Source organism: Urtica dioica, chromosome 10, assembly GCF_054948205.1.
Source record: "Urtica dioica subsp. dioica isolate 48M chromosome 10, U.dioica_male_clone48M_v1_H2, whole genome shotgun sequence".
Classification (NCBI taxonomy): domain Eukaryota; kingdom Viridiplantae; phylum Streptophyta; class Magnoliopsida; order Rosales; family Urticaceae; genus Urtica; species Urtica dioica.
In genome coordinates, this window is record NC_142765.1 from 25099917 (window position 1) to 25117542 (window position 17626).

Below are 17626 nucleotides of genomic sequence, written 5' to 3' on the forward strand. Positions count from 1 at the left end.
GCTTGTCATAAACTTCACCGGTAAAATCTGAAACAATTTAAGACCTGTACCCGTGATGGCTTAGGCCATCTCCAACCGATCACTCTATTTTTCGGTAAACAATGATTTCTCTCCAATCGAACTCTATTTTCAACTCTATTTTTCACTCTATTTTTTTCCCCTTTATTTCTTATTTATACTTATACCACTATATTTTTATTATTATTATTACTAATTAGATAACTTAGAAGAATTATGATAATGAGTAAAATATTACTCTATAAAATTAATTATAATTATAAATATAAATACATAATAAATAAAATAAAATTTTATTTAATAAAAATCACAACACAAAAAATAAAATACAACACAATACAATTAAAATAAAAAAAAATTACAACACAACTCAATTAAAATAAAGAAAAACAAACTACAACACAACAAATAAAAGTAAAATAAAGTAAAACAAACTAGAACACAACAAATAAAAGTAACTTTAACACAAACAATTATGATTCGGAATTAGAATACTCTTCCCACAAGTGCTCAATCAATGCATTCCGAAGTGCGATGTGTGCATCTTTATCTCTTATTTGTCTATAACGAGTAACAAATTGCTCAAATCGTGTGCCATCATCCACCACCATTTCAACATTCGTTGGTGGTGTTTCTCTCGCAACTCCTATTGGAGCACTAAGATCTCGTTCATCTTCAATTATCATGTTATGCATAATTATACATGCAGTCATGATATCTTGTAAGACGTCTTTTCTCCAAAATCTTGTCGGTCTCGCAACAATTTCAAATCGTTGTTGGAGAACCCCGAAGGCACGTTCTACGTCTTTTCTGCACACTTCTTGCTTCATAGCAAAATATTTTTTTTGTGGCCTCGCGGCTCTCGGATAGTTTGCACGATGGTTGACCATTTTGGATATATACTATCAGCCAAATAGTAACCCATATGATACTCTGTTCCTTGTATGACATAATGAGTAGGAGGAGCGATACCTTGAGTGTGATTGGAAAATAAATGGGAAGAATCTAGCACATTGATATCGTTGTTGCTCCCTGGCATGCCAAAATAAGCATGTCATATCCAAAGATCATAATCTGCTACAGCTTCAAGTATAATAGTAGGAAGTTTGATCATGTGTGGAACATTATTAAGAATTTTGAAAAATTCCAAGATGGAGCCTCAAGTGCAAGACAAACATCTCGAGGTTCATCTTGCCCACAAGAGTCAGAAAATCCAATTCCTGAATCTGCTAGACATCCATCTCCTCCTGAACGGCCGATTGGGGTGAAGAAAGCCAAATTAAAAAAAAAAATTGGATGATGGAATAATGTCTAGAATTAGTGGTATTGAGGAAGGAAATAAAGAACTTCTTGAGCAATTGAAGAAGACAAGTGCAATCAGGGAACACCACTTGGAATTGAAAGAAATCAATGAAAAAAATAAAATATTGTTCCGGGATTTAAGTTCAATATCAGATCCACAGTTTCGTGCATATATTCAAGCCGAACAAGCGAAAATTATGCAAAAGAGGCTTGAACAACAGCAATCCCATGCACCACCTCCGGCTTCTGATTCATATTCTCAATATTTTACCGGTCTCGGGGGATCCGGCACCAATCTTCCAGAATATTAGTTTATCTATTGTTATTTTATTTTGTTGCATTGTGTTTTTAATGTCTTTTGAGTTTTCTTGTTGACTTTCTTCTAAATTGCTAATGTAATTGTGTTTGGTATTAGTTTATTATGACCGTTTTAATATTATAATTTTCTTGCAATGTGCAAATATCATTGTTGTATTTTAAAAATTGTTGTCTTTTAAATTATGCACAATAATAAATTTTATATAAATTAAATAATTTTAGGGGTAAATATTAAGTAATTATATACAATTTGGGCATTTGGGTAAATTTTAAAACCTAAAAGAGGAAAAAAAAAATGTATTACGTTTAAACAGTGCATCGCTACAAATAGCGCTGCACTGTTGGGAAATAACTTCCCACGCTATATTAGCGTGAGGTATGCCGCTCGAGTGGAGCACTTGCGTTAAAATTAAGGAACGCATAGCGCTCCACTGGAGAAGCTCTTAGTATTGATATAACAAAAAAAAAAACAAGAGCATTAAAGACCCATACCCACTGAAACAGATATGGACAACCCGCATGAACAAGCATTTCATGAATCAAATGGCATTAAAGATGACAAGAGTTAAACAGCATCCCCTATTCCTAAACCTTTAAAGAACAAGCATTCAATAACTCTATGAAACCCTTAATCTAACTACTGTATTAACTACGGATACACCTACGGAACCTACGTCTGAAAGTCTATTCATGTCATTGAATGCCAGTTATAGAAATGTTTCAATGCAGTCATGAAACAACATACCAGATTTCATGAAAGAAAAAAAATACAATAACATTATTCAAGCATTTCAATAATCGAGATAAAGAACTACCACAAGTAGTGCAGCCTATCAAACTTTCCCATGCACCATGCACTATCATTAATACCTATACTTGATAAGTTAACATTAGTACCGGATGCTACCATAGTCTCTTAACTCAGTAAATTTCTGTGCTCTCTCACTATCGACCAGCTTCGGATATTTCTCTTACCAGGAGTGTGTTCTCCTAAATTACTACAAAATTTGTTTCAGATTTTACCGGTGAAGTTTATGACAAGCTTTATCTAGTCTAATCACATTCCAGAACCTATTTCGAATTTATAATTTTACTTTTTTGACCCGGTTGCCCTTGTTCAGCTCCAAAAATCAAAAGCTCGAATTACGACGAGTTGTCGCTTGTCATCAAATGGGACATCACGAGGAGGCCAAAGACGATTCTCGAGGCGGCACTTGTCTTTGAAATTGTGGTCGTGAATGGCGCGAACGTAAATGTCAAAATCCATGAAGTAGTTGGGGAGAATTAGCATGCGGCCTTGTTGGGCGTGGAGATCTATGGGAGCGAAGGCGGTGGGCGGATACAAGGGCTCGAACGGGTTGAAGGCGGAGAGGTTGTGAAATACCCACAACCAAGACCCGATTGACTCGCGAAAGACAACCGACTCTGATGCGATTGACCATGAAAGACCCATGATTGTGACCTTATCGACACTAAAAAGATCCATTACCAAGACCCAATTGACCCCTGAACGATCCATGATCGAGACACGATTAACCCATAAAATATCCACAATCATGGCCCAATTGACCTTCAAAATACCCATCACTGAAACATAATTAATTTGTCAAAGACGCGTACTAAAAAATTGATCGACACGTGAAATATTCATGACATAATCTTGATTAACCGATAAAAGACCCATTATCGTGATGCGATTGACCTTCCGAAAACCCACTCCCGAGACTTGATTGACTCGAGAAAGACCAACAATCGAAACTCGATTGACATGCGAAAGAGCCCCGTTCGTGACCGAATTGACCCGCGAAAGACACACAACTGTTAGTCATTTGACCTATAAGACACTATCAACCCATACTTGTTAAATCCAAGAAAGATCTACAATTAAGACCTGGTTGACCCGCAAATGACTCGTGATTATGACCCGGTTGACCCTTGATGGACCCATTATCGAGACAAATCCAAGAAAGATCTACAATTAAGACCTAGTTTACCCACAAATGACTCGTGATTATGACCCGATTGACCCTTGATAGATCCACTATCGAGACCTGATTGATCCGCAAATGACCCACATCTAAGACTTGATTGACCCATAAACTATCCACGACTGAGTACCAATTGATCCGCGAAATACGTACGATCGTAACCCCAACTAACCACAAAAAACCCATGATTGTCACCCTAATTGAACCGCAAAAGATCCACGACCGAGATCCGATTGACCCATAAAAGACCAAAATCGTGAAGCGTCTGATCCCTAAAAATCAACTTCGGAGACGCGATTGATCCGCAAATTACCCATATGATCGAGACCCGATTGACTCGCTAAATATCATAAGTTGTGACGTAATTGACCCGCAAAAGGCCCAATGATCATGACTCGATTGACCCTCGAACGATCCACGATCGAGACACGATTGAGTCGCAAAAGATATGCGATTGAGACCTATTTACCTGCTAACAACCCAATATCAAGACCGAATCGACCCATTAAAGCCCACGACCAAGATGAGATTGACTAGCGAAAGACCCAGCATCATGTAACAAAAGGCGATTGTTAAAAAAAGTCCAAAGTCTTTTCGGCGGAAGACGACATCTCTTTGTGCCCAACTCTCTTTCGAAGCCTCGTGAAGAACTTGTATATTGTGGGAGATTCTATGAACTTCTCCGTGACTCTTCAGCCTTAATAAAGAAGCCCCAACATCCACACACCCAATCCACATGTTTGCCTCACAAGCTCGGCCGCCTATATTAGACGTACATTTATTTAAAATATTTCAATGAATATATATCAAGTTAATTGAAAATCCATCTCCTTATCATTTGGCTGAAATATTCTTGTTGAAGACAACATCCTATTGAAAAAGCGTTCTTAAATCTTGGTTATTGAAAATTAATATTAGAAGAATCTATGTTAATTAGCCAATTTTCTACCCTCTATTTTTAGTCCAAGTTTCATTTAATTAAACAAATAGCTAAACTTTTATACATATACTATTATTCCCCTCTTCTTTCCTTCCTTAATATTGATATAACTATAATTTTTTTCTTCTTTCACTAGAGAAAAACGATTTCAATGACAAAAAATTCATTTTGTCTGGTGAATTTTAATAGAGACTCTTTCAATACTTCTCTAACTATCGTTGGCCTCGTTTTTTAATTCCTTGATTATATTGATTTACGTTGTTTAAAACTTTAAATGAAATATCTCATTTGTAGCTTCATTCCATGATCAATTCTAATCTTACTTTCATCGATTCTCATGGATTCTGCTTTCGATCATAGTTTAGTCTCATAATTTTTTATTTTTTATTTTTTTTTGGTAAACCGAAATTGAAATAATTGTAAATTAATTTATCAATCAGAAATTTTATAGTTTTGTCCTCCTTTTGATGATTGTTTTTTTTTTTTTTTTAAAAATTGCAAGTTTTTTTGTTAAATACTTTTTCTCTATTTCATTGATTCGCCTTCTTGTTCAAAAATTTATCCAGATATTTTCAAGGTTTTTAAGTTATTTAAAAACAGTGTCCTAGTAAACTTAATTTATTATTAAGATATATGAATTTTTGTTTTTGTTCCAGGTTTTGTTGTTTAAAATGATAATTTTTTTTTTTTTTTAATTTTATGTAGATTCATTCTCTTATCAATTTGAATTATTTTGTCATGAGTTCTGCTTCCGCTTCTCAAAGTTCATCTAAAATATTTCATTGTTTTATTAGTAAATTAAAAGTACTAAATTATAAAATTTAATTTACAATTCGGATTTATCAAAGGATTTCTCATATTTTTAAGTAAATTTGTATTATCAATATGGTAGATTTAATTTATTTATGTATTTGAGGAATAGTGTGATGTTGTTTAGTCTGAAGGACTATACTTTTCAAATGTATTATTTATAGACTTCAAATTTGCACCATCACCGTCATTATGGACGACGATCAACATAGATAAGAATTCATGCCAAGCCAAATTTGCACAAATAGACCTCTTTCAAATTATATCTAAACCACATATCGTACTTTTTTATAAGTGATTTTTGTATTCGATCTATAAAGACACAATCATATGAATAAAGCTTCTACATATAAAAGTAATTGAACAAAATTATTGTAGTAAGTTTTAGATATTTTAAACCTTATTTTGAAAAAGTAACCAGTCTTGATCTATTTTCTCTCTTTTTTATTTTTTCTTACAAAATTTTTTTAAGTTTTTTTGGTACTCAACTACCACCCTCCCTCTTAAGGAGTGAGACACCACTCTCCGGTACACTCCGACCATGTAGTTTTTGTCAACTTCTTGCTATACAATCATTTTTTGAGCACTTAAAGCTACTTTCGCAAGATTCTGCCTCCTCCTTCTCAGGGGCGGACTCAGGTGGTGGGCTCAAGTGGCCTGGGCCCCCCCTAAAAAAAAAATTTTGGGCTAATTTTTTTTTTTTTTTTTTTTTTACAGCCTAATTTCAGTTTTGGCCCCTCCCTCCTTCCGAGTTTGGATCCGCCACTGCTCCTTCTTGCTTGATTCCACCTCCATCCCCCAATTAATCTTTGCTTCGATGGTGGATATCAAGTCTTTGGGTGGTCACTAACTCAGATCCGACAACACCTTTGACACCTCTACATCCGATCCTCTCAATGGCATCTTCATGATCGTCATCTCCCTCCGCTCCCCCGACTTTGTTGTCCATTCTGCAACGACCCCTCCCTTGTGTTCGGTGGTGTTTATTGTTGTTGTTTTTTTTTTTTTGTGTGTATTTTTATAGAGGATCAATGACAGTGTTAAGGTTAAATAACGTTTGTTTCTTGAAATTATGTGTTTTACTCTTGATGTTATAGTTTTTAGCTAGTTTAGTTTATTTTTTGCAATTAAGTTAGTGTAAACTCTTATTTAGTTTGTCCAGAATATATACTATGGTAATTTTTGTGTTGCAAAAATGACTTAGTCATCTTTCGAATTTTTTGATCAAATGTTTTGTTTATCTTTTGGCCGTGAAAATACTCTGAACATTTTATCCATAGTTTAGAATCTTTGGACACTTTAGTTTATTCACAATTTTTTTGAAAGAATCAATAAATTGCTCGAATTCTAGTATAATTTATATTCCGTTCGTCGAATTTTTTTTATTTTAATATAGAATTATTTTTGTAACGTAATAATAATATACTTTCTATCGAGGTGGCCTTCTCCACGAAAGGCTACTTTCTATTTCAATAACGTAATAATTCTATCGAGGTGGCCTTCTCCACGAAAGGCTACTTCTCCACGAAAGGCTACTTTCTATTTCAGTCAAAATAAGATCTTCTTTAGCACGACACACTACTCTCCGTCAACGGGTCTCCTCTGCCTTATCTCAATCTAAACCGCACGGTGGTAGGGAGTTTTGTTTATTTCACGGTTACTCGTCCCGGCATTGCATAAGTTGTTAGTCGCTTCATATTGCTAATTTGTTCGTGAAAGCTTTTGAGGGGATTTTAGTATAATATATTTATAATTATTATATTTATGTAGGATCATCCCAATTTTCTATTTACGTATGATTATTTCATACACGACTATTGTACTTTCTTTTACGTAAATTATTACAGACTCCCTCATTTTTCTGAATCCTCAATGTTTAAATTAAGGAAAATGATTTTTGTCCCGATTCACGAGTGGAGAACGATCCACTCGTGAGTTGACACGTGTCAACTCACCCCACTCGTGAATCGGGACAAATAGCAACACTCTTAAATTAAAGTAATAGCATTAAAAAATATATATTATATAAAAAATTATAACTACAACTTAAGATTTAAAATCGATTTTAAAATAATTTAAGATTGGGATGCTAGAGTAATTAAAAATATGTACTAAATTTGAAAATTTTGTTCACCTTTGCAATCCGATAGACTTTTGAAAATTTATTAAAAAAGAATTTACAATTTTGACGAACTTTGAAAAAGCTCATATTCATCTCATTTTTGTTATTTATTTTTTCAATTTATGATTGAACTAGTTGATGAATGCAGCCATCGAACCAGAACATATATTCAAATATATACGTTCTATTCCATATTGAACAAATTGCGTTTCTCTTATACATCATACGTTTTGATAGGTACATGTAAACATCAATTTAAGATTTCAGAAAATGAGGTCTATTTCAGAAATGCTCGGATTGTATGACCAGATAGATTGATTCCAGGATATCCTAATATCGGTAACAGAGGAATATTTGGTCACAATAATCTTTTACACAAATTTTGAAACAGTTGAAAATTTAAATTAATCAACTACGCAGATGAACAAATCCACTGTAGAGACGGCAATCCAGATTTTTCGCACGGAAAATGAAGAACTGTAATACATGATATCATAGTAGACCAGACTACACAGAAATGCTGATATTTTTTCAGATCTAGAGTAAGCCAAGCAACTCTCGGAATAAATATCTCCGTCACTCTATGGTTCACTAGGCGGAGATACTATATATACTAAACTGATCAGAAACCAAAAAATCCTTGAAATCTAAGATAAAATCAAGTTCGGGCTTTTAGTAGTAGTACCATTCGAAGACTATAAGCCGATTGAAAGAAGATTAAATCAACTTCAAAATTTTAAGAAGCATAAAAGGCACAGCATACCATGGATCTGATAAACTAACACACAAAACAAAAAGATTAGGGAATAAGCGTAGAGCTCCCTTCAATCCAAAGAAAGAACTAAAGATAGGAAAATAGAGCTCCAGAGATATGCAAATCACAAGCCTATCATCTTTTTTTCAATGAAGAGATAGGACTGAGATATCCATAGCTTAGCAGCACAATTCTCCATCTACCATCCTCTTTTGGACTTCAAGGAGCTCTAATCAACAAACCCTACCCAGTCAATCAACAAATATTAACTTAGGGTTTTCCATATGTATGGTCAGTAGAGGAGATAACCATGTGTATATAAAGGATCTAGATATTTCGAACAAGAAAATAAAACTCTAGAAACGTGAAAAGAGGGTTTTATTGCAAGGAAAATGGTAACCCTCGCAGAAAAAGATAACACAGAGAAAAATTGGAGAGTTGTTGGGGATGTTGTTTAAAATTGACAAGAGGGCAAGTTTTATAGTGGTTTTTCTGGCTAGTGAGTAGTGCGGTAGGGTAGGCAGATTTTTAAAATATTGTATTAAAAAAAAAATTGCTAAAAATAACAAAATTAATTCTTGGAATGAAACCCTATTTCTGTGCTTAAGATTCCCAGATAATCACGTGAATTGTTTCGAACGACGTGCGACAAAATTCATTAACCTGTATCACTGTATTCGGTCTGTCATCGATCGAAGATAAAGGTTCACTATTGAGTGACTAGACACTAGAAATTAATGAGAAATCTTATTTTTAGGAACTGAAAATTAATAAAATGTATTGGCTGAATTTTTTATGTTTAAAATAACTCAAATTAAATTTTTTTGGTCTATTTTCAGACAAAAAAAATATTTTTCTACACAATTCTATAAAAAAAAATTCAAATTTTTTCTATCTTTCCAATTTTTTATTTTAAAGGACTTCGATGGTTTTTGATAATTGTCGACTATCTCCGATAACTTTCAACGAACTCACATACATAATAATGATTTGCAATGGTTAATGATGAAATTAATTTGCTCGTGTTCGTCAAAAATCATAGGAAATCGTCGAAAATCATCAAAAAATATCGGAGTTCTTTATATGTGTTAAAATAGAAAATTAGAGGGATTGAGAAATGATAAAATCGTGTAGAGAGGTATTTTTATATAAAAATAGGTAAAAATCTAATTTGAGAAAATAAAATTTCTCAAATTAATTCAAAACATTAATAGATATTTGTTAAGACTTAAGAGCCTCAAAAGAGACGTTTGACGTGACCGCATGGCTAGGGCAAGCTGTCATTCGGCGCATGTTATCATTCACGCGCACGTTTTAACATACCGTACGGCAATGTGAAAGTGAAACCCGGAGTGAATCCACACCACAGGATTTGAAAGAAGAGCGCCTGATATGAATCTTGGGGTTCAGGCTCTTCAGGTTTTAGGGTGTACATTGGAGCTTGTTGTAGAGGAATATAGCTCGCGAATCTAAGGATAGATATCGACAAGTACTTCCTTTGCTTTAATTATTCTTCACTGTCCACCAACCTGTTCCAGTTGTCGGGGCAATTAAAGGCCTCATTTAAGAGTTTTATTTTATTACATAATATAACGGTCAAAAATTCAGAATTAATTGTATAACCAATCTTTTTAGGTGATATACAAATTGGCAATAACTTAAAACCAAAATTTATGGGTATGTTCGATGCGCCATCACTTAAATAAAATTCCACATTTCAAAATTCAAATGAATATTTGAATTGAAAATTTGTGTGGACTTTTTTCTCAAGGATAAATTTTTAATGGACTTTGAAAATAACATAAAAATATAATTTAAATGAAAATAAAAAACATTTACATCCAACAATAATCATATAAACTCATATTTATTAAAAAAATGGTCCTAAAGTGGATGATATAATTTTCAAATATTTTTTACCAACTTTTCCAACCTTTTAGCTTATGGAATATCAATTAAATTTGGATCTTTAAACTCCTGTGTAGATAATATTTGCTCCATGAAGAATTCAAGATAGAATTTTACGTTCTCCCCCCATGTTAGAAAATAAATGTTATTATAAATTTTCATATTGCAAATTAATTATATAATAAAGACGTTTATCAACTTTATGAATCTACCGATCAATGTATGTTTTAATGGTATAAGTAGAACTAGTTCGCCATTGGTCGTCTAGAATAGAATCTAGGAAATATCTTGGAAAGCATAGACTCGTCTGACGTTTTTAGATACGTGACTTGCTTATACTTCCACGATCCTCTGGTGAATATATATCACAAGATGTTTCTTGCCTCTTTAATGACGCTTGTAGAAGGAAATTTCGAATTTTATTGAAATAATTATTCTTTTCAATGTTCATCGGAATTCCACTAGATATGAAAATTTAATTTTCATTATAAGTATATGGAAATGAATTTTCTTCCGATCACAAAATATTTATTTTGTCAAAATTTAAAATCATTGGATTTGTAATTGCCACAAATCTAACGGCTCATAAATTAAAAAAAAAACATAAAAAAAAACTTAATTGTAGGTGCAGAAGAAACCATTTCTGTTGGTGAAAGTCAACATCCGCTCAGTCAACGGAATGAAATCCTGCCACTCAAGTTTCCCAATGGAATGAATCATTCCGCTCGAATTTCAAGACCGGAATGATGGAATTTTCAACCCTCTTCTGTTTCATAAGCTCAGGTCATCTATATGAGGAACATAAGGCGGATGCATAACTATGTTATAAGGACAGGGGTCGGCACAAGCGATTGCATGGTGGCCCATGCTATTGTGCTCATTAGTCAGTCATATCTAAGTGGGATTCTTTTAGGGTCTCCCTCGTCTTCCTTCCCCAAGATGTCACGTCTTGGGTTGACCGTGAATGACTGATGCTCTTCTCCTCTTCCAAGATTTTCATGTTGGTGGTGAATTTATCTATATTGGAAAGGGTTCCCCACATGCATGTATAGTTAATGGCCTCCTACCTATAAAACATGGTGACCATGAAAGCCATGGAGAAGCTATTATGCCACTTGTGTACATAATTAGTAGTTTACCCTTTACCTTCTTTGGTATACTGCGGTAAGAGTAAAAAAATTTAGGTTATCATTTCCATTTAGTAAACCGTTACCGTTGAGGTAAACCGCTAAAAAAAGAGTTTTCTGCGAGGTATTTAATAAACACTTTAAGAAAAAAAATAAATTTCCATAAACATACATATTATATATTACAATGCATTTTAGAGTTGATAATTTCACATCACAAACCACACTAAATAAAGTACTTACAAACCAAAACATTCTAAAAAGAGTTCTTAAATGCCCATATATTATTTATACTTGTCTAATATATTTACATTTTATTAATTGAGAAGCTTACTCTGAGCAAAAAAAAAAAAAAAAAAAGTGATAGAGAAGGATGTGAGATAACTTTAATTGCTTCACATTCAACCCAATGTTATCGTCAAAAAAGTTCTTTTTGTGTTTTTAGGTGAGAGATGTGAGATGAAATGAGAGAAAATTGCTTCTTTTTTTCTTGTGGTGTTTTTTTCTTTTTGTTTTCGGTCTCAAATGTTCTTGTGGGAGAAGGATCGAGAGAAAGAATAGAGAGAATATTTTGACATGGGTTTGCCTAGGTTTATTTTTATTTATCGAGAAAAAATGGTGGAGTGAAATGGGTATTTATAGAGTTTTGGAGTTGGTGTTGAATGAGAGAGCCATTTTGGTGGAGCCCAACCGAGATTTGGCTAAAAATGAGTGATTTGGTGCTTTTAGGCGAGCAAAAAGGCACTTGGACGAGTATAAATTGCTTTGGGCTGGTAGATTCTTGATTTGGGCGAGTAGATTCTTCTTTGGGCTGGAAGAATTGTAGAAAGCGAGAAACCTTTTTGCGTTGGCTAGGAAAGTGGCCTTTTGGGTGGGCTGTTGGGCCTAGATGGCGGAAGCCCAGCCTGCTGAGGATCATTGCACGTAGGTTGTGGCGAGAAAGAAGAACGTGGGCGAGGTTTGTTTTTTCTGTTTTGGAAAATGACGACTAACATTAACAACCCCCTCTCCCCTCGGTTTCTCGTGCGGCTTGTCATGCGATAAATTTAATTGGAGTTTTTTTTTTAAATCTTTTTCGTCGATGGTCTTGGTGCGTGTTTGTTCGGACCTCGAGGGGTCTGACTTTGAGATATTTTTGGTGTCGTGCTCATCTGGATCGCGATGGATATAACTTTGAGCTTTTTGACTTGCTCGTCTGGATCGTGAAGGATCTAACTTTGAGGTTTTTAGATTCGTGCTCGTCTGGATCGCGAGTGAACTGACTTTGAGCTGTTTGGCTTGCTTGTCTGGATCGCAAAAGATCTGACTTTGAGATTTTTGGCTTGCTCGTCCGGATAGCCAGAGATCTGATGTTGAGCTCTTTTTGTTGAGTTGTCTCTGAATCATTAAAGCTCAAAGAATATCAGAATCTATTTCTAAAGCTCTTGGACATTTTTAGTGAGAGAATGTAATTTGGCTTGGTTAGCCTTTTTTGTGAGAGAAATAATTTTTCTTCTCCCATTCTAGAGATAATGAAAATAGATTATTTCTCTTTTTGTGTTTTTTGGTGAAAGATGTGAGATGAGATGAGAGGAAATTGCTTCTCTTTGTTTTTTTTGTCTCAAATGTTCTTATGGGAGAAGAAACAAGAGAGAAAATATTTTGACATGAGTTTGCCTGAATTTTTTTATTTCTTGAGAGAAAATGGTGGAGTGAAATGGGTATTTAAAGAGTTTGGGTTTGGTGTTGTGTGGGAGAGCCATTTTGGTGGAGCCCAATCGAGATTTGGTTTAAAATGGGTGATTTGGTGCTTTTGGACAAGCAAAAAAGCACTTTGGCGAGTATAAATTGCTTTGCGCGAGGGTTGTGGCGAGAAGGAAGGACTTGGGCGACGATTTTTCCTATTTTGGAAAATAACGACTAAGTGAACATTGGAGCACTTTTGCCCTAATGATTATGACACTATAAGTTATCCATAGCAACTTAAGTTACCCTCTATCTATACTCCACATAAGCACGTCCTATTAGTTTCTCTAATAGAAGTTAGAGCTCGAATTCCCTCTCAATTTCAAGACACAACAATTGCTTTCATATTTTCTCAATTTCTCCTTGTCCAAAATTTGAGTGAGACAGAGAGAAAGGAATGAATAAAAACATTGTTTTTTTGTTCTCTTGAAAGCCGTACACACATTTATGTATACGTGTTGTGGACGTGTGTTTGAATTAATGCTTCAATTGAGAACCCATACGCATACGCTTGTTTCTCAAGGGTGTTGAAACGATAATAAGTTTGAAGAACCAAGATAAATCGTTTTGGAAGGTAGAGTCATCTGAAATATCTTCGAAGAGGTTATCTTACTTTCTTCATTACGTTGTGTTCCAAGATAATAATATGTGATATATATACTTCGGTTATGTCATGTTTTAATACGTGAGGGAGTTTTACTCCGACTCTAGAGCCACCTCCGAGATACAAGATTATCCGACATAGTAACAATTGATCTTGTTTGATCACAATCTAAGAACTCGGGACTGACCTGAATTGCAATTTCATCTTGTTGGGCGATGAATCGTATCGGCGATCTGAAAGTTGTGGAGATGGTCTTTCAGGCGATAACCTGTAATTTCTAAGAGAACCAGTTTACAGTCGGGATATGAAACGTATTTGATCGAGCTGTTGTTGAGCTAGAGTCTAACAAGGTTGTGACACAATGTGAAGCAAAATCAAATATCATGCTTCCATTCAAGAACATTATTAGTGTGGCTTACAGTACTAAATAAAGTATTTGGAACTTTACAGAAAAGTATTTCCAACTTTAATGGTATCTTAATTGACCAAAATAATATATATATATATTGGTATTCCTTGGTTCAAACTACTCTGCAACTCATGCTGGTCTTCTTATTCTCCTGATTTTGTATTTTTTTTTTAATTTTTTTTTTGTAAAGCATCATAATCTCACTAGAATAGTGTGCTCGGATACAGTCAAAAGTAGAAGGTCGAAGTTTTTGAAGTGGAATCCTTTGAAATCTGATTTGAAGCACTGAGAGAGGAACGGCATTGCAATGACTGATGAATATACTTTCGTATCTCAATTGAAGTTTTGATCATAACTCGTAAGGGCTCTAAACTAACGTCTTTGCCTGTATAGAAATAACACGAAATCTCACATCAACGCGGCTCATTCATCAGTCAAAATCAAACGAAATCTGAACTCGTTAATTGTAAGATCGTCCGTTAAAAATAAAAAACCAACTTGTGATCTGTTTAGCAGAATTGTGCAGAGTTCAGTTTTTTTTTTATTTTTTATTTTTATCCGGTTTTAGTTTCAGAGTTATAAAATTGGAACAAACTACACCAATATCAGTGTGGGAGTACTAAACAAGAAATGTGCTTGTCTTAATATTCAGCAAGGCAAACGAGGTGTATGTATCACTATATGCACCTAAAAAGTAAAAATCCATTTCACACAAGCTTATTCAAGTTCTTCAAGCTAAAGTATTCGACGAATTCATATCAAATTTTCTGCGGGGAAAAAAGGGGTGTGACCTGAGCGAAGACGTTGGAGTAGGACTTGGTGAGGTAAGAGAAGTTGGGGACGGGAGGGAGAGGCGCGACTCTCTCTCCTCTCCCGAGAAGCTCTTCCAAGTCGAGCCTCTCGAGCGTGAGCACGGCTCGCGACTCCTTCCACACGAACGCGAGCCGGTCGTCCTCGAACACGAACAGCGAGCCCGGCTTCGACCCCGGGTACCTGAACCCGTACCCGTTCGCGATCCCTTCCCCGGAAAACGCCGCCGCCGCCGCGCAGACGACGTTCTCATCGTCCTCCCACGGGAACGGCTCCGAAGAAGGCTCGTCGGTGTCGACGACGAACATGGCCGAGCCGTTGGGGTGTAGGACGTAGTGAGTGCCCTCGAGGATCTTGGTGGCGATCAGGACTTTCCCCGAGCCCTCGTAGGAGAGGAGGAGCAAGAAGAGGGCTTTCCCGCCGGGCTTGTCCCGCGGGGGCCACCCGAACGAGCCGCCCCACAGGCCCGCGAGCTCGCGGCCCGGGGTCGGGGCCCGCAGCGGGAGCTTGTAGAGCGCGAACCGAGTCTCGTGCATGTTCGGCCACGCCCGGTACGTCGACAGCTTCGCCCTCGTCCCGCGCAGGGTCAGCCCTATCGCCTCGCCCGCTCTCACGAACTCGTCCACCGAATGACCCGACGACGAAGAAGAGCCGGTTTTCTTCGCCGGAGCGGATTTCCCGAGAAGTTGTCTCAAGTACTTCCCGAGCTTGTTGTTGTTATTAGGGGGCGGGTTTCTCGTGATCTCGCGCTCCCGCGGCTTGAGCTCAGCCGGGTCGTAGTCGACCCGAGACTGGCTCGCCCCGGCGGCGATCATGGCAATGTGTCGCTCGGCTGGATCGGCGCTGCAGTCGGGGAGGCTGAACCGGACTCGGGTCGTCACGAACTCGAGAAGCTTCCGGCGGTCGCTGAAGGAGAGCCGGGAAAAGGGGGCTTCGGGTTCGGGCTCGGGCTCGACCTCGAGGAGCATGACGTTGCAGGCGGGGTCCACGGGGCCGAGGGAGCCGGGGTAGAGAAACTCGGAGCCGGCCTCGCAGCCGTGGAGGAAGAGGGAGGCTCGGCCGTGGGGGTCGGCGAGGAGCTCGAAGACCGGGGCCCACAGGATGGGGCCGCGGTCGAGGCCGAGCGGGCTGAGCTCCTGCGGGATGACGCGGCGGCCGACGGCGGAGGCGAGCGGCCCCGGGACGACGTACACCACGTTGCCCAGCTCCGGGTTCTGGTGGACCCACATGCCCATCAGGGGTTTCACGGCGGACATGAAGCGGCGGAGGGACTTGTACGACGACACGGCCGAGCGCCACCGCGTGAGGTCTCGCGGCGACACCATCGCCAACGCCTCGCACTGAGCGAACCACACTTTCTCCGACCCCACGACGCCCGAGTGGAGGCTCCGGCAGGTCAGGCCCAGATTGCATATGTCCCTCGGCGACAGTGACCGAGTCACCACCGACAGCACGTCGTCCGGGAGATTCACCAGCGGAGTGTCGGCGTACCCACGTGCCTCCGCTCGCATGGCTGACAGAAAATCGGATCGCTTTTTTACAAACTCGGTTTTTTTTTTTTTTTTTAATAATTAAAATCCCGCGATCACAGAAATATTGAGAATGGGGTTTCGTACCGGATCCTGGAATTGTTGCTTGGGAGAGCGTAAATTCAACGAACTCGACAGAGTTTCCACAAAGCGGAATACTTGAGACGAGTCGTCAATCAGCACAACCAACGACCCGCACAATCAAAGTTGAAGACTTTCTCTCTCCTCAATTTTCTCTATCTTCTCTCTCTCTCTCTTTTTCTTTTCTTTTTGTTCTCTATAAGGTTTTCGTGGGATGACGAGTGACTGACTAGAGAGAGAAAATTTAGTATGAGCAGAGTTTTGGCATCATGGTTAATCCCGTGATGGGTCTTCCTCAATTGTGTCAGCCAGCCAATATTGAAAACAAGGCCATAACTAAAGTGGTGACTTAAAAAGAGTCCAAACCCAAGTGACAAATCTTAGGATACCGAATGGCATCTTTTCTTTCCAAACACTTGCACAAACTTCGAGCAAAAACAAAGTCCAATGCAGAATTTCGCCACTCTAAATTTAGAGTTTTGGTTCTCTAAACTCCCACACTAAAGCATAACACTAAAAAAAAAAAAAAAAAAAAAAATAAAAAAATAAAAAAAATTAGAGTATGTAAATAGCGTTGTGCTAAATTTAAATTTAATGTAACATTGTTTATTTTATTTACTGTAATACTTAGACTAATTATGTAAACCATTTTTTAAAATTATACGTTTTTATTCATATTATATAAATATAAACTACATCAAATTGTATGAGCCAAAATATGTTTTGATAACTTTTATAAGATTCATATATATATATATATATATATATATATATTAACTATTCCTCATAATGAGTAAATTTCATAATAGATATGGTGTAATGCAAAGCTACATGTGTAAAACAAAATGGAATAATCGAATAAATTAGATTAATGACCTGTTAATTCTTCTACGGAGCCAATGAATAGAAATAATTTCTAATGTGGTATTTTTTTTATTAGGATAACAAATGGTAAATTGGTTAATCAAATATTTTTTAAAAATATTTCATATGTTCATTGATATTTGATTTCACATAATAAGTCAAATAAAATAAAATAAAGGAATCAAACCAAGGATTTAAATATCATTAGTATATCATGTATTGAGATTCAGCTCGTATTCTCAGCTCTCCTCTTCTCCAGCTCGTCTTTCCAAGTTGGTGCGACCTCGGAATAACCACCGGCATTGAGAACATAATTT

The 17626-nt window shown here is 36.9% G+C and overlaps 1 protein-coding gene across 2 annotated transcripts; it reads right to left on the reverse strand.

Annotated features, from left to right (window-relative positions):
* Window positions 1-13982: 13982 nt before the first annotated feature.
* On the reverse strand, window positions 13983-16767 carry LOC149384428 (F-box family protein). Of its 2 annotated transcripts, XM_089629501.1 has the most exons (3): window positions 16452-16766; window positions 14817-16348; window positions 13983-14410 (listed from the first exon to the last, which is right to left on the reverse strand). In XM_089629501.1, the coding sequence occupies exons 2-3, from the start codon at window positions 16344-16346 to the stop codon at window positions 14393-14395; spliced, it is 1548 nt and encodes a 515-aa protein (XP_089485627.1). In that variant the 5' UTR covers window positions 16347-16348; window positions 16452-16766; the 3' UTR covers window positions 13983-14392. The 2 variants fall into 2 exon arrangements, with proteins under 2 accessions (XP_089485627.1, XP_089485628.1); XM_089629502.1 differs by having other exon boundaries at window positions 14817-16767.
* Window positions 16768-17626: the final 859 nt, after the last annotated feature.

Excerpts from the sequence above, each read along its gene's own strand:
- LOC149384428 (XM_089629502.1), bottom strand. The coding sequence starts at position 16,346 with ATGCGAGCGGAGGCACGTGGGTACGCCGACACTCCGCTGGTGAATCTC.